The 25,079-nt window shown below is 34.9% G+C and overlaps 1 protein-coding gene across 5 annotated transcripts in view; it reads left to right on the forward strand.

The window, feature by feature from the left end:
* Positions 1-25,079, forward strand: part of tpk1 (thiamin pyrophosphokinase 1) — a 196,062-nt gene that overhangs the window by 70,517 nt on the left and 100,466 nt on the right. For 4 of the 5 annotated variants that reach the window (XM_031903402.1, XM_012964780.3, XM_031903403.1 and 1 more), the window contains 3 exon segments: positions 7,377-7,449; positions 10,880-10,975; positions 18,848-18,988. In XM_031903402.1, the coding sequence (XP_031759262.1) occupies positions 7,377-7,449; positions 10,880-10,975; positions 18,848-18,988 (310 nt within the window). 5 annotated transcript variants of the gene reach the window in all.

The raw sequence follows: 25,079 nt of genomic DNA on the forward strand, positions 1-25,079 counted from the left end.
CAGTTAAAATGGCATTATCAATATAAGAACATAATGAAGAATAAAAACTTTGTTGGTTTACCTTTTTCAGATCCCTATATTTACCTAAGCAGCTGAGGTAAAAAAAAAAAAAAAGGGTACAGAGGATCTGTTATCCAGAAACCTGTTATGCAGAAAGCTTTAAATTACATGAAAGCCATCTCCTATAGACTGCATTCTAAACAATTATTTTATATTTATTTAATGTTTAAATTATTTTTTAGTGGACTTAATGTATGGTCATCCAACTTATGGAAAGAACCTTTATCTGAAAAACCCCTGGTCAGGAGCACTCTGAATAACAGGTCCCATACCTGTATGTCCATGAAGTTAAAATGAAACTTGCCTTACAGCCAGTTAATCCAGAGAAAGCTGAAAGACCCCCATTTAAAGTGAACTCCAATTTGTCTGCAAGGGTTTTTACACACACGCTTTTTCTCGTGTGTTTCTTTGCGGTGGAGGTTTCATATAATAGTTACCGCAGCTAATGAGTGTGTTAGCTTGTTTGTAAGCTGGGGGGTGGTAAAAAAAAAAAATCCTTCTGTAGACCAATACCTGGATGAACTTTTTACAAAGAGTTCATTTTAGTAAACTTGTCACCTTTCTTACTTAAAAAGGTGTTCAAACCTTTCTTGAAACTGTCTAATGTATGTAACAAAAGCTTTAGAAAGTGAATTTTACCGTCAGCTGGAAAATGCACAGAAGGAGCCAATCTCATCCTAGCTTTACATTGCATACTCCCAGCCAGGGAACGTGAACTGTTTTCTTCTTTTGATGATCCAATACAGGGGAGCAGGACTGTCTAGGACAGTGATTTTGTTGTTTGCGAGGAGGGGGGAACTGCACAGGCGCCCAAATTGTTAAAATGGCATTGAATTCAATAAGAAGCAAATTCATCACCTTGTGATAAAAAAAAAAAAAATACAGTACAGCTTAACTTTTAACAATTTTCAACAAACTTGCTTATATACATGCTCTAGCAAAAGAGACTTTCCTGAAGATGCAGGATTTTTACCTGGTACAAATAAAATCTCTGACTTTTTGACTCTATAGATTGATTCTGAGCATGTTGTAACAGCTTTTTGCCACCTCAGCACTAGTAACAAGTAAAAAATGCTTAAAGGGACTAAAAGCATACATATTTTTTAGTGGTGAGCACTAATCTCACATTTTGAATGAGTAGAATGTGGGTGAGTTTTTAGGTATTAAGTTCTAATCTCACATTTGTATAAATCTACCTCTAAAGGGCACATTTATCAAAGTACAAACTAGTACAAATGAGAAAAATTCATATTTTTTGTAACTTTTAGAACTTTGCGTATTTTCTACGATATTTTTAGTAAATTACGCAACAATTTGTGCGGAAAAAACGTATTTGTCGCAACGACTACGAAAGTTTTGGAATTCATTCAAGCTTCGGTATAGTGACTTTCTTTTGGCCAGGTTGGAGCCGCAGAGTGCCATTGAGTGCTATGGGAGGCTTCCAAAATCATGCATTGAAGGATCAAAGTCAGAAAGATTTTCATATCGTTTGTGATCGTTCGGATACGAAAGTTTCGTAACTTTCGGATCACACCACTATATTTTCGTACAACGACGACACAAATTTTTGTGCAATTAACGCACATCACAAATTATTGTTATTAATATGAATTTTTGCCATTCAAAATTTGGACTTTGATAAATGTGCCCCTAAGTGTTAACTTTGAGGAGGAGAAGTAGTTTAGTGTTCAGCCTTTGGAAATCAAAAAATCATGTGCTTTCTTTGCTGCACCTTGGACTTTACTGTATATAGATATAATTCTGAAGGCCTCTGTAATTTGCAGTGCAACTCTGCACTGGATATTATTCCTTAGTGCCTTTCATTATAAGGGAGGCTTTGCCACTTTACATTTGAGTAACTGGCATAAAAAAACAGAAACAGTAGAATTGCTTTCAATGTCTGCTGAATTCGAGCACACAGTCACCCCTGTTCAGCTCGTCAGCTCTCAAACTTCTGTAATGTACTTAATTAAGCAGAGTGATTTAAAAACTTTTTGTATAACTTAACTCCATTCTTGTAGCCAGTTTTACAGTTGTCTCGTGTGGGAGCATTTTATACAAGCGAAAATTAATAAATACTTACTCTGATCTGCTAAAAACATTTAAACATTAACCAAAATAGGATTGTTTTGCCACCAATATAAATGTATACAGGTTAGTTACCATCAGGACCCAGGGCCCTCTACACAATCCTACATGATCCTGACCACAAGGCAAGCTGATAGCAGTAACAACGCAATTTACAATCACTTCTGAAGTTAAGCCCCCTGTTCTCACAAACATGTTCTCGAGGAGCTGAGAGTTGTAGTGCAACAGCTGGAGCACCATAGGCACCAGTGATCCCAACAAATAGGCTTCAGTTGTACTAAAGGCAATGCTGGTATGTAATGAAGTACAACTAACATGTGTAGGTGGTACTTTACTAGAAATCACTTTTTCCCATATCTGCTTAACTAAACTAGGCATATAGTTTCCAGTTGTACATAATTTAAAGTTAAAATTTGTACATATAAAGTTTATTTAATGCAATATGTAAAGTTAAAAATTGTATAGGAAGCAGAATAAGAAAACATTGAAACAGGCATATGTGCTTATATGCAGCTCCAGCAATCTTTAAAAGGTTAATAAAGAAAAACAGAACATTACAGTTTCAAAGTGTTTGGCATGCACACACATTACTGTTAATAGCTCCCAACTGCAAATGTGTAGCGAGAAAATGAATGTGTCCTCATTCTACAAGATGTTGGTGGATTGCCCATTATGTTCTCTGCAGGTTAATAAGGATTATGTCTTATTTATGTAAACACTGTAGGCTTTCTGAAATACTTTTCTAGTCTAATTAAACTTATGGCTTGTTGTCATTTAATTGAAACTCCCCAGACTGTATTTTTCAATCCACAACAATTACCCATTTATTCTTAATCCACCCAGTTTTGTTTAAATCCTAAAAAACATTCCAGCATTCCTAATTTCACTTGAACAAAACACACAGTATTGGGTCAAAGTAAGAAAGCTTTTCACTAGATTTACTTTAAAATTACTCATTTACTCAAAAAAGGCACATTTGTGTTAAGGAGAGCTTTTTGTCATTTATGTGCGAAAGGAAACCATGTTCAGCACCTACATTTTTTATTTTTGGTAATGAAGAGATGATAATGATAATTCTCACCCAATGACAGGCTAATGCTCACCTGATTCAGTCTACAGGTTACAGTAATAAACACAAATTGAAATTGCTAATATGGTATATTTGGGAACTGAGAATTAGCCTTGTGCCTTATTTTTTCTATTTTTGTTATAATATTCTGTTGCCATCTGGTATAATGTTATTTCCTGCATTTATTTGTAACAAAATGGTAATAACAGCAGTTACAGTTACAAAAATTATTTTTAATATAAAATATTGTTATAGTTGTTCAGTGAACCGTGATGACCAACAGATAACAATGATGCTACGTTTATATATTTTTGTACACACTCTTCTCAAAATTCTTCCTTCACATCAACCTATTTGACATAAATATGAATGGAAGGAGACGTCTTTAGAGTTTGTAATGTGTATAAAATTATGTGGCAAGTAGAGACCTTAAATTAAAGTTGTCAAATCCAAAGGTTCTGAAAATCTCCTCAAAGTTTTTTTTATCTACCAGACATTCTTAGGTACATTCTTGTGATTAAACAAAATAAATATAAACTCATATAATCTCAAAATGTTATTTATTCAAAAAACTGCAATCCACACAAATCCATAAAAGTTTGGGGTGGACAAGTTTGAAAAAGTAAAAATAGAAAAACTAAATTAAATAGTTAATATTTCTGCCTAAGACACCTACATGACCTTGCAAGCTTTTAGATGTTGAAGTTTTGCATTCAGATTTTCATGCGTAATACATATCATATTGTTTTTTAACCATTATTCAAATTCATGATTTAAATTGCAGGAAAAAATATACACCCCCCCCCCCCGAGGACAATTAATCAAAATTTTAACTCTAATGGGCAGATTTATGAATATGTGAGATTAGAGTTTACCACAGAAAAGTTCACCCACTTTCTATTCATTCGATGGGATTTCTACAAGCATATTTATTGCCATTTATTATGCGTCAAAAAAAGTAAAAATATACCATCTAAAAACTTGAATTGGAAAAAAATTTGCTTAAGGACAGCTCCCATCAATTTCTACATACAAGCTTTTAGATGCAGAAGTTTTACATTTAAGTTTTATGCTTAATAAATATCTGACATTCAAGTTTTGAAAACTTTAATTCAAATTATAAATTTTACCGCAAATATTTAGAATCTCAGTAAGAATTTGAAAGTTGATAAACAAGCCCCTTAGCACTTAATCTTTAATGTAACTGTACTTTGTATTTATTTATATATATTGTTGTAGAATCACCTGTTCTTTATTTTTCTGCTGTACACTGATGCATACATAATTAGCTCTATATAAATAAAAATGTGCATATGTACATACATTACATTGTACACACGATTACAGAACTATGTAGCATAAATAGAAGCAAAAAGGAAAATATTGCACACAAAACTTTTACAGCTTAAATAAGATGCGATAAGATAATGCAAAATGCTGTCACTAATTTCTAAATAATGTCTTATTTAGAAGGTTTAGGAGATGTTAAACCTACCACTGGATCAGTTTTTAAATGGGACCCACAAGCTCTCACCAAGCTTGCCCAAGACTAAGAACAGAGAGGGGTGCAGTAGAGAGTAGCCCGTTAGGCTAAGCTGAGTCACAGTTGTGAGGGAGGAGCAGAGACATAGTCAGAGTCCAGGGCAGGGCAGGGCAGGTAGCACAGGATGCATGCACAGGCCCATACCAGTTTTGTATGCCAGAAAATAAATTTGTCAGGAAGGAGTCCACAATAAGACATTTACTTTTAAACAGACCAGTAATTGTTTTTGTCCTGACATACAGTGGCTTGCAAAAGTATTCGGCCCCCTTGAACTTTTCCACATTTTGTCACATTACAGCCACAAACATGAATCAATTTTATTGGAATTCCACGTGAAAGACCAATACAAAGTGGTGTACACGTGAGAAATGGAACGAAAATCATACATGGTTCCAAACATTTTTTACAAATAAATAACTGCAAAGGGGGGTGTGCGTAATTATTCAGCCCCCTTTGGTCTGAGTGCAGTCAGTTGCCCATAGACATAGCCTGATGAGTGCTAATGACTAAATAGAGTGCACCTGTGTGTAATCTAATGTCAGTACAAATACAAAGAGAATATTGGGAGCAACAACACCATGAAGTCCAAAGAACACACCAGACAGGTCAGGGATAAAGTTATTGAGAAATTTAAAGCAGGCTTAGGCTACAAAAAGATTTCCAAAGCCTTGAACATCCCACGGAGCACTATTCAAGCGATCATTCAGAAATGGAAGAAGTATGGCACAACTGTAAACCTACCAAGACAAGGCCGTCCCCCTAAACTCACAGGCCAAACAAGGAGAGCGCTGATCAGAAATGCAGCCAAGAGGCCCATGGTGACTCTGGACGAGCTGCAGAGATCTACAGCTCAGGTGGGGGAATCTTTCCATAGGACAACTATTAGTCGTGCACTGCACAAAGTTGGCCTTTATGGAAGAGTGGCAAGAAGAAAGCCATTGTTAACAGAAAACCATAAGAAGTCCCGTTTGCAATTTGCCACAAGCCATGTGGGGGACACAGCAAACATGTGGAAGAAGGTACTCTGGTCAGATGAGACCAAAATGGAACTTTTTGGCCAAAATGCAAAACGCTATGTGTAGCGGAAAACTAACACTGCACATCACTCTGAACACACCATCCCCACTGTCAAATATGTTGGTGGCAGCATCATGCTCTGGGGGTGCTTCTCTTCAGCAGGGACAGGGAAGCTGGTCAGAGTTGATGGGAAGATGGATGGAGCCAAATACAGGGCAATCTTGGAAGAAAACCTCTTGGAGTCTGCAAAAGACTTGAGACTGGGGTGGAGGTTCACCATCCAGCAGGACAACGACCCTAAACATAAAGCCAGGGCAACAATGGAATGGTTTAAAACAAAACATATCCATGTGTTAGAATGGCCCAGTCAAATCCAGATCTAAATCCAATGGAGAATCTGTGGCAAGATCTGAAAACTGCTGTTCACAAACGCTGTCCATCTAATCTGACTGAGCTGGAGCTGTTTTGCAAAGAAGAATGGGCAAGGATTTCAGTCTCTAGATGTGCAAAGCTGGTAGAGACATACCCTAAAAGCCTGGCAGCTGTAATTGCAGCAAAAGGTGGTTCTACAAAGTATTGACTCAGGGGGCTGAATAATTACGCACAACCCACTTTGCAGTTATTTATTTGTAAAAAATGTTTGGAATCATGTATGATTTTCGTTTCACTTCTCACGTGTACACCACTTTGAATTGGTCTTTCACGTGGAATTCCAATAAAATTGATTCATGTTTGTGGCTGTAATGTGACAAAATGTGGAAAAGTTCAAGGGGGCCGAATACTTTTGCAAGCCACTGTAAATTACTAGAACTACAGCAGACCTCCCATTGGTTGTTACATTAGTGCCATTGTTTTTATGTTTTAGTTATGTGGATGTACATGTCCATGTTTGGCCAATTTTGACCAAAATACATACTGTCTGGGAATGTATCTGTCCAAACTGAGCCTAATACTTTATCTTCTGATTCACATTTTCGAACGGGGGAATTGTGCATAGGAAGTGATAGGGCCTACACCACTTTTTCAGTTCATTTTAATTCAGGCCTTCTGAATTTAACAGGATCTATCTATTTGGTCCTATGTGCCAGTTGATTGAATACCATGCTGGTGTGCATCACAACCTCTGTACTAATTTAAAAGCCAACAGCCCAACAGCCAGCAAAGAAAGGTTTAAACATGTAGTTAATATAGTATTTCTTAACATTTTTTTTATGTATCAATTTTACTGCACAGGTTCACTTTTCCCCTTGAGATTGAGGATAGCATTTTTGAAAAAAAAGAGGTGACTGACCTCTATGGCTACATCACTTCTGAGCAGTAACACATCCCCCATCAGTTTTTTGCTATCCTGCAACATGATGCTTTGTAACTGTTCCTTTAAATGGATTTATTTAAGATCCATTGTGGTTTTGATGGGATTGAATTACAGTCATGCCTGTTACTGTTTTTTGTTAAACATTTTTTACAGTATGTGAAGATTGACATTTTTTGGAAGGGTGTTTAGTTTAGCTGATTTGATTTAGGTTAGGAGCTTGTACATAATAAATCAGACTTGTAATTTCATTATCAGTGCTGATGTACTTATCCATAATTTTTCAGGTATCTACCAGATTTCATTAGCGGAGATTTTGATTCCATAAAGCCAGAAATCAAGACATTTTACAAGGAACAGGTAATGTCTGTTTAATGTATTATATATAGCCTATATATTAACAGGACTGATTTGAAAAAAATTAGGTAGAAATGTATGACACATCAAGTGGCCAAAGATCTCTCTGCTATGTGCTAAATTGTGAATCTCATGAAGTCATAATTTCTGGGGTGCTAATTATTATAACTATGATTATTAGTATTATCATTACTAGTATTACTAATATTATTATTTTATTTTTTATAAAACACTAGCATATATATCAGCACTTTACAGTATAAGGGTGTATATATAAAATACACAAGTACTGACAGATACAGGACCTTCAAAGAGTCCTGTCCATGAGATCTGAGTGTATTGGCCACAAAGTTCATATGTATATATATATATATATATATATATATATATATATATATATATATATATGTATATATGTTAATTAATAGTTTTTATTAGTCTATTAAGCTAAATGCAAATGTAATTTCAGAGTAAAAACTGTATTGTTTATCCCTTCTCTAGATCAGAAACACTGTAGCAGAAGACTGTTCTCCTTTAGTTCTTGTTAAAGGGATTCTGTCATGATTTTTATGGTACATTTTATTTTAAAATTACACTGTTTACATAGCAAGAATTCACTAGGTATGGAACCTTATATCCAGTAAGCTTGGGACCTGGGGATTCAGGATAAGGGATCTTTCCATAATTTGGATCTCCATACCTTAAATCTGCTAAAAAAATCATTTAAATATTGAATAAACCCAACACGATTGTTTTGCCTTCAATATGGATTCATTATATCCTTGTTGGTATCAAGTACAAGGTACTGTTTTATTATTACAGAGAAAAAGGAAATCATTTTTTAAAATTAGAATTGTTTGCTTATAATAAAGTCTGTGGGAGATGGCCTTTTCTTAATTTGGAAGTTTCTGGATAATGGGTTTCTAGATAAGAGATCCCATACCTGTACTGGAAATTTGTTTGTGTCTCAGTGGTTTGACAAGAGATGTTGATTTGCTTTAAATTGTATTTTTTACTGATTGCTTAGGTTGCCAGGGTAGCATCAATGACTGAAACTGCAGGAACATGAAATCAGACATGTAGTCACATACACAAAAATTTGTGTAATTCTCATGATTCTTCTTCAGCTAACGCTGAAACATTTGTTGTTTTTCAATGCATAAAACTTATTTATGTAAAACCTGTGCATGACAATGTTAGGTTATATCATATAGTTTGACCCTGTGACATGGTATTAGACTTTAACAGGACCATAACTTTTAGCACTGACTATTACATATGTTGCTTTTTACAGATATAAGTAGATACATTAAATATATTGTTTAGAAATATTGCAAAAAATCACCAGTTTTAAGGCTGATGGCTTGTGTATTTTAGAGGTATAGCATAAAACACTGTGTTCAATAGCCATACATTATTTTTCTTCCTACTTAAAGGAGAACAACACCCTCCCTGGCTATGAAAGCCCCCTTAACTGGCCTATCGCATAGTCTCTAATTTTAAAAACTGTCCCTATCGCTAATACCAACCGAAAAGAGCAGAGTAGTGCAGCTGCGTACCTGGGCGATATCATCCCCGCAAGCGAACATTCTTTGTGTCTGTCCGCCAATACGAACCCTGCATGCACATGCGCAGTTGGGGATAGCAGGAAATCAGCTTCAACAAGCAGGGTCCGTGTCGGCGGTGAGACCCGAAGAATGTTTGCTTGCAGGGGGCTTTTTATAGCCGGGGGTTGAAGTTCTGCTTTAATAATATTGTTAGGTTCCACAACCTCTCCAAGAGTTCCTTTTCATATAAGCACATTTAGACAGGAAAAGTTCTTTTAACATTTTATTTTCAGAAATGTCTAGTCTAACTGTGCACAGAGCTATTGAAGTCACTTCATGTATCTTATCATTACAGTGAGCTTGTTGAGCTATATCAGACAAGCCATCACATGTCTAGACAGAAAAGGGCTCAGTGCAGAACTAAATAAATAGCCACATGTCTGGATGATTGGTGTTACAACTTATATTACAGATATAGGATTCGTTATCTGGAAACCCATTATCCAGTATATATGGGAAGGCCATCTCCCATAGTCTCCATTTTAAGCAAATTATTCTAATTTTAAAAGTAATTATGTTTATCTATGTTAAAATAAAACAAATAGCTTGTAATTGCTCCAGAATAAGCTACATGAATCCATATTGGTAGAAAAACAATCCAATTGGGTTTATTTAATGTTTAAATGATATTTAGCTGACGTAGGATATGGAGATGCAAATTACAGAAAAATCCCTTATCCGGAAAACCTCAGGTCCTTAGCATTCTGTATAATAGATCCTATACCTGTACTAGATAATTGTTTTGTTAGCATTTACTTTGGTGTTATAAATCAATTTATGCTTTTGTTTATATATATGTAATATTTAAAAAGGCAGCATTTCCTTCTTTTGTATGTACAATTATGGGATCTGTTGTCTGGAATTATTGCAACTTGGTGTTTTCTAGATAATTGGTTTTCCAATTATTTTGATTACTATACTTACTATATATATATATATATATATATATATATATATATATATATATTTTTTTTTTTTTTTTTTTTTTTTACTTAAGCCTACTATTAAAAACTTTAACATTCAATAAACCCGATATAATTGCTTTGCCATCAGAGTACCGGTATATATTTATGCAACTTAATTATGATCAAGTGCAAGGTAGTGTTTTATTACAGGTATGGGATCCCTTATCTGGAAAACCCATTATCCAGAGAGCTCCGAATTATGGAAAGCCCTTCTCCCATAGACTCCATTTTCATCAAATTATTCAGAATTTTAAAACTGATTTCCTTTTCCTCTCTAATAATAAAACAGTACCTTGTAATTGATCCCAACTAAGATATAATTACCGTAATACTTATTGGATGCAAAACAATCCTATTGGGTTTAATTAATATTTTATTGATTTTTTTAGTACACTTACTTTTGGGTGGAAATCCAAATTACAGAAAGACCCCTTATCCGGAAATACCCTTAGTCCCGGGCATTCTGGATAATGGGTCCTATACCTGTATTATGGAAAAAATACATTTGAATTACTTGCTTAAAATGGACTCCCAGTCCTTTCTTGGATATCGAGTTTCTGGATAAAGATCCCATACCTATATTTTTTTGTGTATTTATAACTTTGTGGGATGCCTCCTGTCTCTCGGCTAGTCTCTCTGATAAAAATATTATTACAGGAGGGTCACATATGGCTAACGACCCATCCATTCAGCCCCTCAGGCACATCAGTTGGATCACCCAAAATTAGGAATCTACTCATACACTTCTTGGTTGGTTACTAATTTGACAAAAGTGCCAAATGTATGCATTTTCTTGGATTATATGTTGTCATTTGTGAGATCTGTATGTGTAATGGGTTTTCATTGTTTTTTGGTTTATAGGGGTGTGAACTTATCCAAACACCAGACCAAGATTTTACCGACTTCACAAAATGTCTTAAAATCCTACAGGACAAAATAAGACAAAGTAATGTAGAGGTAAATAGTCCACACATATACTAACCTGATTTTTTCCTATTGCTTGTAAGCATGTGGCCTATACTAGGCATATATGCCTCAGACAATGTTGTCGCAACCACCATGCAAAGTACTTTAGGTTATTTTGAGTGATGTGAAAACATTGGGGGGCTGATTTATTAAAGTCCGAACTTTGGATGTTTCTAAGTACGATTGGCAAAAATTCGTATAAATAAAGATAATTTCTGATGTGCGTAAATTGCACGAAAATTTGTATCGTGGCTGTACAAAAATATCGTGGTTACGATCCGAAAGTTACAAAATTTTCTGACTTTGAAACTTCAATGCATGATTTTGGAAGCTTTCCATAGGACTCAATAGCACACTGCAACTCCAACCTGGCCAAAGGAAAGTCACGATACCGAAACTTTTGTTATCGTTGTAAAAAGTACGTTTTTTTCTTGCAATAACAAACCTATCACTAAAAAGTCGTACTTTTTTAACTATATTATCATTAACAGTACAAACCATTCTAAACTTTGGAAAAAATAAGATTTATTTGTAATTGTACCCATTCGGACTTTAATTAATCAGCCCTACGTGTGTGGCAATCATAATGCTTTCTACTTGAGCTAATTAAGGTTACTATTACTTCTACTATTGTAACTATAATTTTAGTTGACATTCTTAAATCGATCTTGCTTGTTTGTAAAGCAAATTACACCTCCCTAAATCAATTTACTGATTATACAGATGATAAAGGTGGCACAGTTGTTTTTCTGGTCAGGTCATTATCTTCTTAACACCTAACTTTATTGCGATTAAATTGATCCTAGTGTGTTTGTTTTTAGCTAATGGTACACTAGGCTTTTTACATGGATTAAGTGTAAAATTTTTATTCAGCAAAAACTTCTGTATTAAAGTGCCCCGTACAGCTTCCCCCCCTTAAAATAGCATTGTTATTCCTTAACATGTCTTCCTGCAAGCCCTTGTCAGATGATAGTTGTCTGAAAAAGCTTAGGGTGACTTTTAGGCAACTTTTTTCCTGACAAATGCTAGTATAAGTGCTCATGCAGTGGGCTATATTTCAGGCACTTTAACACAGTGGTTTTGGGCTTAATATACAAACATCATACTTTCCATTGATGCCAATGTGAAATTTTAGGAAACCCTACCAATTCTCCCTGACCACAACAGTCTTCTGATCTTTTTGAAACTCATTTATACTTTAATAAGCTCCTCCCTTTCAAGGTCTTTTAAATCAAGACTTTCCTGCCTAAATAGAGACATTTAGTTTAGATGGTATAAAATAATCAGAAGGTGTAAAATAGATATTAACAAAGGTCTGAAACTATAAACCTGTAAAGTGAATGTATTTAAAATAGATTAATGTAATATCTGTACCATGCATTAGGTTTACTTCTGTAATGTATTAAGCCTATATATGCACTAAATAAATGTCATTGCTGAATATTCACACATGTATCAGGGGAACAACTAGAGGAGAGAGCCTTTATATGATAAATTGTCATTCGTTCAGTTATCACCTTAGCCATAAGACTATTAATGCTACAGATGCTTTAATTAATTAGCTTTTTTAAGAGTTAGAAAGGATGCATACATCATTAAATCAGAGGACTCCTTCTACAATAAACTCTTGACTGATTCCCTTGCCAGTTTTAAAATTAAAATAGATCTCCTTGTGCTATACCTCATAAATCTAATTAGAATGGTCTTAGTTGCCTGACATGCACTAGTGACATAGTGACATTACACACTTTTTGCTTTTGAGAACCATTTACAAATGGTTATGGGGGGAAATCTGCTTTTTATTCCCTATTTATTATTTATTTTGTCTGTTGGTAAGCAAAGTGAAGGCCAGTGTGTTTTTCTGTGTGTATATCTGTGTAAGTGTATGAGGTGAGCAAGGCCAAAAGGCATATTTCTTATAATACAATAATGGACAAGATATTTAACAATATTTTGTCTCTTTGACCCCACACCTCCAGAAATGTTATTGTTTAAACACATTTCCATGATGTGCAAGAACAGCACCAGCAGTTATCCTTACTTTACCCATCATGGCTTTGGAGACACCAACTTAAACTGTCCATGTCCCTGGGTCATGGTGTCATATTGAAGCCTTTGCATGCAAGATGGTGCCTTTAAAGTTGTAACCACTGCTGCTGTTTTCCACCTGATGGGTCCAGTGACCCAGTCTGACATTAGCCTTACAGTACTTTAACAGAATTTTTTTCTGTAATCTTTCTGTTTTTTGCTATTTTTGTACCATATTTTCCTGACATATTTGGTGATAAAATTCACGTTCAGCCCAGTATTGGACATTTGTTGGGTTCAAAATACCTTTAATAGTCTGTTATGACCTGGCATCCAGTATCATTTGCAAATTGTGGTACAATTTGTGGAAATATTAGTCATTAATGTTACTGACAGAACACTGGTACCAAGGTTCCATTTATTTGTATTTGTAGATTATGGAGGTTAAACTTATTTTGGTTTGCTAGTTGCACCTAGTTTGACTGTCTGGTTCTCCTGCTTTATCTAATCAGAAAACACAACCATTATTCCTCCTGTAGTAATGGAGACTTTCATTTAGATATGATTCATTTGTCATGTATTGAAATTTAAAATGCCCTTGTACTGAGAATCCCAGCAGGATATTTTACACAAGCTGTCAAGAAGCAGGCACAGTCTTTGTTTTTCCGGTGCTGTTATTGCAACTATGGGATATAAAACTTCAGTTATATTCTCAGATCGCTCGTTGTGCTTTTCTTCATTCACAAGAGTTATATTTTACAAACTTATTAAAATGTACTTCTCTATTATAACTTGTGTCAGATCATTTGTTTTTAGTTAGAAATGATTATATACATACATATATATATATATTTTTTTCACTCGAGTTTGCAAAGGCATTCTGTTCTTAACATTAAAATATAATAGTCTGCATAATTTCATTGTTCAGTGCTGGGCCTGAGCAAGTATTGAAATGTCATCTATTTTTTCTTTCTTTTTATAAGTGGCATAAAATATCTGGCAAAATTATTGCTATATTATAAAAAATGGTTTCCACAACCCACAGTGTATACACAGGGGTTATTGTTACAGTGCAAGCGATTGTCTTTTTGATGTATCCTTTCTTTATTATATGTTTATTGGTGGTAAAAAATATATAATTCATGCAGTCAACAGTAGTAGCACTTTAAAGAGGGTTTTTTTGTGATCAATTTGTGTTATTTTTTCTTACATATTGAAATAGTTTCTTAATGATACTTCCATCCTCTTTGTATTAGTTATTATGTTTCAGCAAGTCAATATACAGGTATATTGCATATTGTGGAGTTCTCTCATGAAGATGATAGTCTACCTCACGGGTAGACATATATTGGCTTATCGTCTGTGCTATCCTGCCAGGGTCAAATGGATATATACAGTACAAGTGGCTATACATGCGTATGGACACATTCCCGTTCTTATGATCATTTTGTCTGACAGCCCAAACAGTCAGAAGTAAAGGAAGTATAGAGGTGCTGCAGCACCAATAAGTTTGAGCTGGTCTCTGCAGCCTTTACAAGTGGTAGATGGCGATAAAAATATTGGTATTTAAATGAAGGCGATATTAAATTTTCCAGTCAGTGGGAGATGTAAGTATCTACTGTGTTCATGTGTGCCCGCAAGGAGGGGGTGCTTGCACCCCTGGAATTTTGCATACCTCCCATGTGTCTTGTTTTTCAGCCCACTGTCCCAGATTACTGTTTAACTGACCCACGTTGTCCTGCTTGTCTGCATTTTCCTATGCTCCTAGTTCCTCAAAAAAAAATCCAAGATGACTATGCATTCCACTGTGGAACATACAACCATCTTGGATTTTTTTACTGAACCTAGGCAGAAGGAGACAGAGAGAGAAAGAGACAAGCAGTGTGGGAGCAGCAGGAAAGAAGAACTTTGGTGTCAGTATTCTGCCTGTGCAAATGTAGGTGAGGGAATGCTTTCAATCTACTCATTTCTGCATTCATCTTACTGGCATGTCTGGAGTTAATAGAGTGCTCGTTGGCCATTTTTCGGTGATCTCACTGACTTGTCTGGGTTAAAGAACTTCTTCCTTAACCCCTTTGCCAATAAATTTATTTGGCACTTGGCTATTGTATAAAGGCTTAGTCTAGAAAGGTTGGTTATATAATCAAGCTGACCTTCAAACACAAGGTAAAGTTGCAGTTCATACCATCTGTTGCTAAGACCCAACCACTAAGAAAAAAAGGTTATTAAAAAAAACAAAAACAAAAAAACACGCAACTGCTGGATACCATTAAAACATACCTAAACAAGACAAAATCTTGTTCAGATGAGACACAATTAGAGATTTTGTTAAAACACTTTGCTAACAAATCTCTTTGTTAACAAGGAAAAAATGTAAGCCTTCACTAAATACAACACCATCCCTACTGTCAAACATAATGAATACAGTTTACTGATGTTTTGGGGCTGCTTTGATACCCTGGAACTGGGTGCCTTGAGTCATGCCACTATAAAATCTGGAGATTACAAGGACATTTTGGAAAAGCTTAGCAGTTCCATATGTAATGTGTTTATTAAGTGCATTTTATTATTAATAAAACATATCATATCAAACAGTAGACCCTCCTCTAAAAAAGTGCTCAATGGCACGAAACATGTTAGAAGGGAGGAATGATTGGGTAATGGTGCATTGAGACAACACCTCTGCTGTTTGGTATGGTATGACAATATGTTTTAATAATGTGCGCTCTATAAATGTTTTACATATTGAAACTGTGAAAGTTTGTAACTATAGTGTAGTAATGTCCATACATATAGACAACTAAATGTATTTGTTTATATTTTGAAGAAAGCTTGCGTTCACAGAGAATAGTCCATATGGGACACTTTTCGTACACTTATATAAACTGACTTTTTTTTTTAGCTTTCTGTTGCTTTGACAAGTTCTGATTAGTTATAGATGTTTTGCCATTTAAGTGTAGTTGCATTTACCTTACAGTTAGTGCTTTTTGCAATTCAGTACATTGCTGTTTTTTGCATGCTAAAAATTCACACACAAAAAAAGAAAACATGAAATGAGAATCCTATTCAAAATATTTAGATTCAATGTTGTCATTTTTACAGATTTTTGTACCTGTGCAAGAATCACAATCAAGCTTAGTGATTTTTTTAAGCAATTAACCAAATATATCTATACCAGTTTAATGAACACTTCTGTGTCTTAATTATTAAGAATTGGACAAACTCTTAAAGCGTAATTATTTTAAAACTGACTCACTACTAACTGAACATATTATCGAGTCCAAATAAAGAAGGACGAAAATTCATTACCTAGAAGCAGAGCCTGAGGAAAACAATTTAAAACAAAATACTGAAAACCATTCAGCTTGGTAATCAAAGTTAGTGGTGGTGGTCAATATACTGGAAATTTAATTGACTTCAACATAAACTGTTAACAGATAATGCAGCCTGTGTATTGCCAGTGGAATAGGTTCAAATTAGGGGTACACCAAATAGAGCATTCTGTATGCAATTTGGCCAAATGCTGTAACATTCATTGTTCGTTTGGAGGGGTTCCTTTGGAGAAGTTAAACTTGATGGACCATACTTAACTATGTAACCATACATGCAGCCCAACTTTGTAAATGTAAGGTATTTTTTATCTAGTCATAGAAAATATTCCATTGAAGGTCCAGTTGCTGGATGCATTAAACTTATTTTTTTTCTATTTTCAATAGAAATACATGGTAGTTCTTAGTTTAAGGGAGCTTTTATCAGTTTATTCAGCTGAGAACAGTATCTTTCAGATCAAATTATTTAAATGTCTGTTTGCCTATGGAAGGCTGTGTAAAAACACAGGAAAGCTAGATTAGTGGTCTGAAGTAATTGTCTCTGTGACAAGGGCCTTATAAATCATCAGAACATGGAGTAAAGCTAGCAAACATAATATATATCTGATCACAATTTCATATGAAGGAATTTAAGGAAAGATTTTGAAATATAAAACAGAATGTGAAATGTTCTTAGAAAGGATAACTGACAGCAATGTTGAGAGAGAATGCAAATAATGATGATACCATTTATGATATACCAAGGAAAAGAGATAACTAGCATGCATTCACTTACCTTGATACAGTATTCAAAGTTCTATCTGAGGTTGTACCTCCAGGCTTCCTCTGTGTCAGTAGACGCAACAGAGGCTGATTCAGACCGGAAGGCAGGAAGGACTAAGCAGCATTTAGCGCAACTCAGAGTATATTTTAATGTAAATTGTTACATATGGTTGAAAAAAGTCCATCAAGTTCAAGCCTTCCAAGCGAACCCTGCACAAGCAAACCTATACTGACCTATTTTCACATACATAAACCATAAATACCAACATCAATACTAAGGGGCACATTCATCAAAGTACGACAGGTCAGAATACAAAAAATGTTTATTTTTTCTAAAGTTTACAAGTTTTGCTTATTTTCTGCAATATTCTTGTTAATTTGCACAACTTTTTCGTACTTGCACAGCAATTTGTGCGACAAAATCGTATTTGTCGTATTTTCGTATTCATTCAAGCTTCTTTATCGTGACTTTCTTTGGGTCCGGTTGGAGCTGCAGAGTGCCGTTGAGTCCTATGGGAGGCTTCCAAAACCATGAAAGTCAGAAAGGTTTTCCCGCTGTTTACGATCATTGGATACGAAAAATTTGTACTTTTCGGATCGTACCACAATATTTTAGAACACAATACACAATACAAATTTTTCAGACTTAGTGCACACAGAAAATATCGGATTTAATACAAACTTTTTGTATCGTGCTTTTTGAAGGTCCGAAAATCGTACTTTGATTTGAATGTGCTTGTTCAAGAACTCATCCAAGCCCCTCTTATTAACAGAATCTGCCATCATGTGCTTCTGTGAGAAGAAAACAGCACCAGCCCGGGGTACCTGCGAGCGAGCATCTAATCTTGCTTCTTCTGTCTTTGCATGCCTGCGCATGCACAGTACAGTGAAAAGCCGAACTTTAACGAAAAAAGTCAGCTTTTTCACTCTACTGTGCATGCGCCAGCCCCGGAAGACAGAAGGAAGAGGAAAAACTCACTGCAGTTACCCTGGGCTGGTGTGGTTATCTCCTAACAGGAGCACCAGCCCAGGGTAAAAGGTAAGTGATTACAATCACTGGGGGAGTGCCTAACATTTGGCACCCCCCAGTGATTTTTACCTTTCGTTCTTCTTTAAGAACGAAAACTGCTGCATACTTACCAGAGACCTTTAAAGAGGCAAAATTATGTTTTCTTCCCCTGAGTCAATGCCCTTTTTTATACAAGACAGTACTTTATTTGCTTGAACCTCATTTTTCCAATTTTGTCATATTGCTCTGCAAAGTGGCAGCACCCTGCATGGAAATTATAGTTTTGCACAATTTAGTAAAATGTAATGAAAATGGTTTTACTGTCTATATATTTTAGACATTTAACAACTGTAAAATAAAAAAAAAAAAAAAACTCTTTTATCCTGAACTTCTCTCTCCTCTTTCATTCCCTTCCTCTACCCCCCCCCCCTCCCTTTTCCCTATGTTTATGACTACTTTATAAACCTGCCTGGCACCCTGGGAAAACCCAAAAGGTGCTCCTCTGTATACCTTACTTTCAATCTCAAAATAAAAACATTTAAATATAAAAAAAAAACCAAAACTAATCTATATAATACACTTTTTCACCATCTTTTCTTCTTTCCCCTTTATTTCTTGCATTTCTATATACATGCTATTATCTGTTTACCATTGATGATAACATGGAATGTATGTTCATTTTCTTATTTCTTATTTTGCACAAAATGCTGAATCATTTCTCTGTCTCCTTTTTAGATGGATGTCATTGTAGTGTTGGGTGGCCTTGGTGGACGATTTGACCAGATTATGGCATCAGTGGAAACACTCTATCATGCTGTCACTCCTTTGCCTGTAATAATAATGCAAGATACATCTCTCATCTGTCTTCTAAAGCCTGTAAGTACAAAACGATTTTGAACTACAAAGACGTGTACATTCTGCTTTCTGTATTTTAATGTTAACTGGATACTTTGAAAAACTTTTCAGATGATCCCAGAGACACAGTAAAATCTCTAAAAAAATTAATGTCATTAAGTAACTGTCTTATAAATGAGAAATCCATTTAACAGGGTGAACACCAATAAATCTTTTTATATGATTCTTAGCAACTTTTTATTGTAAATACATTTTATATTTTTAATTGTTTACAGTTGTTATTTAATTGTTCTGGAAAGCTTTACCTGTCTGGCTGTTTATATTCACCGACACTTCTGGTTCTAACACCCAATGTAGAAAAAGCAAGCTGACTGACCAGGGGCAAGAATTTACTTCTGATTCATTGAGTCCTAATCAAGAGCAACAGAACACAATAAAAAATATTGTGATTGTAATTATATTGCACAGCATTCTAACTTGAAGCTACTGTACTCCATATTTTGTCCTTGTTAGGTAGAAATTTAAATACAACTTCATAGGTAATCTACCTATATAATGGACTCCTTCTAACAAAACCGTTATAACACAAAGGATGAAGGAAGGAGGTTATATACAGGAAATCTAATTGTCTAGCTCACTAGAACTAAACATGGAGTAACTTTTTCCAAGTTTACCCTGTTTAGCTCAAGAAATAACTGATTGAACCATTGTTTGTTTTTTTTTATTGAACCATTGATTTTTTTGGGGGGGTTGTATGTTTAGTACAAGCCCTTTTTATTGTGCTCATGCACAATCGGGTATACTGCCCCTTTAAAATAAATATGAGCCATAACTTTTTTCCTGTAGATCTCTTAAATTAGCATTTGCTCTTAATCAGCTCTTCATTAGAGCAACTGTGATATAGGCTTTCTCTGCATGGGTTATTTTTATTACCCAGTCTAAATAGAGGACATTTTTTGCTGAGCTTTTTCATTTCCACCCTATCTAACCAGATTTTCATTAAAAAGTGAGTAAAAAAAAAAGTTTCTTTTTTCTAAAGAAATATGAAAAAGGAAAAGATTTTTAATACTGTATGAATCATCACAGTATGTGGCACTGTATTGTCCTTTCAGGCAGCACATATTAGCATAATTGTGGAGTGCTAGGGGAAACCCAAACCCTACAGTACTTTGCAGTTGGGCAGGATGTTTCTGAAGAAACCTGGAATTAATTATTCCCTTGCTACTCTTCTCCATATCACAGTGTGTAAGCAAGAAGACGGTCTACAAAACCCATTGAGGAGGTCCTAAAAGAAATGTTCTTACTTAACTTCCACCCTCACACTTTCCATTGGAATAATGGGTCAGATTTGGGGCACTCACTACTTAATTACAGATTCTGTGTAAAAAAAAAAAAAAGTAAGCAGAAAAAAAGTTTATAAATAAAGTTGGTGGAAAGTTATTTTTTGGTGAAAATTAAATGTCTTTGTAGTCCTTTAGGCCACCTTTTGAAGTAGCAAAATGATCTTCAAACGACTGAGCTGGCAAAACAAATAGCTGCAGTATTTTGTTCTACCAAATAAAGCATTTCTGCTTCAGATATTGGCAGCTATAATGTTCTCTGTCCTGAAACCATATGAATGTGCCATAACACTGATAAATGGTACCTTCTTTTTGTTTGTTTTCCTGCCTTTTTATTGTCATTTTAGGGGAAGTAAAAAAATCCGTTCACCTTTACCATATTTTCAAGTACAACATTGAATTCTTGTAAATGTAGTGAAATTATGCATAAAAATGTATTCTCTTTGCTCCATTGAATGTCACATATGGCAAGTCCATGCACTTGAGGGATTCTTCCTTTCTTTGTTGTAAATACAGATCCAGCATGATTTTAATTTTGAGCGGACATGGTGAAAAGACACAGAAGAAGGAATTATGATTTTTTTAAAACTACAATTTGATAAGAACAAGTTTTGGAAACTTTTAATTGAGTTTTAGAATGTTTTCTGTCTTTGACTGCATTTTAAGAAAGCATAACTATTCATACATGGAAAATCTGATTGAAAACCTCAAGGGAGTTATTTATTGAAGTCTGGCCACACCACAAAGTACAAGCATTCCTGTACATTCTACTAATCCATAATGATCTCAGTTTAGATGTGACTCAGTAGGTAGTGTCAAATTAACATACTTTTTATCTACACTTGTTAATTACAGCAGTTCAGCCAAATGTACAAATTGCTTTAGAAATCAGCACTCTGCTCTTGCCTATGAAATACAGTTCAGAATGGGAAGCACGTGGGTTAGTGGGGGAAAATAATGTAAAACATATTCAGCTGTAATATTTAATTTACTGTATTTCATGGAAGCTTAGTTTTGTTACCTTACTTTCCAGACATAGTTTTTGAAATGGAAACATTTCTATGCAGGCATTCATCTAGCAGGTATAAAGATTAAGGTACTGTAAAATGAAGGTGCCTTCTCAGTGATGTGTTTAACTTTCAAAACCCCTGCCTAAATAACAATATAAAGTGCAGGCAGTGTTACCGCTATGTTTCAGCAATATGAAAAATCCCGAACCATTTTATATTTGCATAACGTATATGAATATAGGTAGTTTGGGTATATGCAGTTTGCATTAATTTTTTCTCAAAAGACCTGAGAGGTCATTCATTACCACAACAGCAAAGCATTTTTGGGCACAAATCTTTTGTCTTCTACCTACAATGCAGAATTTTTTCCTCAAAATTCCATTGTAATTGTGGCTTTGAGATAAAGATGTGATTGCGTCTGATTTATTAAAACAGTTGCACGTGAGCTTTTACGCAATGCAGACACAATTGCACTTGCCTTTGGTGCATAACACAGCGCACAGTGTTGGTCACACATTGACTCATGTAATATTCAATAAATGTATACTCTTTAGTTTATTGAATTGTGTTGGAATGTTTGGAGTGCCCACTCAGATTTTGTCAAAATGTTTATATACATACATATACATATATGCACTGACGTATGAGCAATTAGCAAGTAGGTGTGAAACACCTTGAGGAGTGCAAACGCATTGTGTATGGGATTTTTAAGTGTGCAGTTCTTTACCCATTATTGCACCAGCACTGCATTTACCTGCTGTAGTAAATAAGTAAAATATCTTTGGGTGCCCTGAATTTTCTGCAAATAATATTATTGATGGGATAGGTGGGACAGTGGAATGGTGAATGGTTTTTACATACTCCTAAAAGACTGCCCAGACTAATATGAGTGATATTTGCTTCTGTTAGATCATTGCAGATGTATTTTCTCTTTTATGTTTATTCCTACGGGATTTTTAGAAACATATTTATCAAATCAATGGGTGAAAGTTAGAGTTTACCATTTGATAAATAGGCTTCTAAAAATCCCATAGAATTGAATAGAATGCGGGTGATTTTTCAAGGTTTAAGCAGAACATTACTGTGTACAGTGTGGGACAGCGTTTGAAAGACCTCTCTAAAATTCAGATATACAACCTAATATTTGTCATTTATTGGATTATTTATACATGGACTTTTGTCATATATTTTCTTGATTAAATTGTTTATTGTTCTAAATGGAATCTGCAGAAAAAAATAGGAAGCGGTTTATTTCTCATGTTTCTTTTAATTGGGAGGAGGTGTGTCTTCCACACCATTCGTCATTGTATCATCACTATTTAAACTTACCTGTGATTGTAATTGTTTGCCTATGATTAAGTGCGCAAACGCACAAAACGCGTCAGGCACTTTTGTTCTTAAGATGAAGGAATAAAGACCGTGTTTTTAGCAGATTCCTTCTGTCCGGTGTGTTCGATGTTCCTTTCAACACTAATATTTGTCATGCTAATTTCCATTATGGGTTAGAGTGCAGACTAAAACTAGTTTTTTAAAGGCTGAATTTTCCACCCAGTATTATTTATAGGTTTAAACTAAAGGCAGGTATGACCATTCTGTAGTCTACATGTTTTGACAGTGCTAGTAATAGTGAATATATACATTTCATGACAATTGACAATTCAGAGAAATCCAAATAAACCCTGTTAGATTTTGTTTGCTATTCTTCTAGAACAGAAAAAAAAATTTTTCCTGTCACCCTGTTGGCAAGAAGTATACTTTGTATTTCCAGCTTTTCTAACAAAAATAGCTTTTTCCCTTTTGAATAGGGCTTCTGTTTGTACTTCCAAAGGTAAAATCAATCCCTCCCTCTATGGCTATAATGCTAAACATACTCACTATAAATAGCTTTAGGTTTCGCATACATACTTTCTCATTTTCTGGTACTCTGCATCTCTGGAGTGTAGAAACATTAGCTTCTGTACACTGAGCATAAATTATTTTTTATCTGCGATTTTATGGCAGTTTGTAATACAAGGTAATAGGATTTATGACCAAGAAATGAGAAGATGTCCAAAATGTAATGAGGCATGTCTTTTACATTATACTGAACTGAATTTTAGATTTCCCTATACAAGGTTCTAATACAGAGAGGTAGGAGTCGACTTGATTGTAGTTGTACTATAAGATTTTATAAATTTTGGCAGAGAAATGACAGCTCTTTTAATTATTTTACAAGCTAAGGGTATTATTGTGAAAATTATAAAAATAAATGGAAAGTTTACTTTATAAAAATAAATGGAAGTTTACTTTATAAAGTTTATAATAAAAAAGACAATTTTTCTTTTATTTTTAGTTTGCGCTTCAGGGGGAGTCTCACATCATAAGTGATGTCATCTAATGTACCCATATCAAATAATACTTAATGCTTGTGATATGAAGAGGGTGCTATTTCCCACATAAAACAGATATAGGGGGGATGCACATTACAGTTATATTATAACTGCTGCTATAATTCAAATGTAGAACAGAATTGGTAATAAAACAGTCCCATACAAGGACTTTATTTACAAGCCAGGGTGCAATATTTTACTTCATTTGTGCCAACATGAATACCAACATGATTTATTGCTGTATATGACTTCCTCAAGGCTCCAAGATTACCTATTAAGCTCACCAAGATTCTTAGTCAGATGATGCTTGTACACTTTAAATTTTATATACTGCTGCACATTCTCAACTGGGTTGAGATTGGGTTTTTGACTGGGCCATTGTAGGACACTGTGTTAGCCATTGTGTTAAATTGTGTTAAATGAGAAGGAACAATGAATGATGCAAGATATTATAATTATTATGTGTTATTTATCTGTGCCAACAAGTTTATGCCAATTACCCTGCCGTATGTTTTGGATTGAAGGATGAAGCTTGAGTATCCAGGGAAATCCAAGCAGACATTTGGAGAACCTACAAACTTATTGCAGATAGTGTCCAAACTTGATTTGAACTCAGGACCTCAGCTCTGTGCCACTGCACCATCTACCTTACCCTGGCCTATATTCCCATTTTCCCTGTTTCATATGAAGTATTTTTTTACAGAAAGCTTTACTGACTGTTCAAAACTACTTAATATTGGTGTTCCAGTTACACATATATTTAGTATATCAGTATTGTCTCTTTAGTTTTCAAATTTTTTTTGGAGTGACAATTCTCTGTTTCTAAGTTGCTATACAGGATGTACTTTACACCATCAGCTATAGAATTCCTATCTGGAACTTGTAAACGTGTACAACTTGCCACATAGGACAACATGACAGTGGCACAAAGTACATCCTCGTGGTGTGCATTTTGTTCATAAGTTTATACTGAGCTTGTTGTTTTACAACAGAAAGAGATGCCTAAAAAATGAAAGTGGAGGTAATACATGATGTATTGGTGAGGGAGTTGTCGGTGAGGTGTGTAGGAGAAATTCTAGTGTTTTAATGTACTTTAATGAACTAAAGCTTAATTAAAGAAATAGGCAAGAAATGTTATACATTCTGTTTTCGACATCTGTACCAGCCCAAGGCAACCACAGCCCTACCAGAGAAGATCTGTGCCTCCAACGATGCCTCTAGTAGCTCCACATCATATTTTCTGCTGATTCACTGCACATGCTCTGTGCTGCTGTCACTTACTCAAGCTTAGAGACCAACTCAAAATATACTGTATTCAAAGAATATAAATATGGCAAATATATACATAGAATATCAATATATATATATATATATCAATATCAATATAAGGCTT

Source organism: Xenopus tropicalis, chromosome 6 (genome assembly GCF_000004195.4).
Source record: "Xenopus tropicalis strain Nigerian chromosome 6, UCB_Xtro_10.0, whole genome shotgun sequence".
Classification (NCBI taxonomy): Eukaryota; Metazoa; Chordata; class Amphibia; order Anura; family Pipidae; genus Xenopus; species Xenopus tropicalis.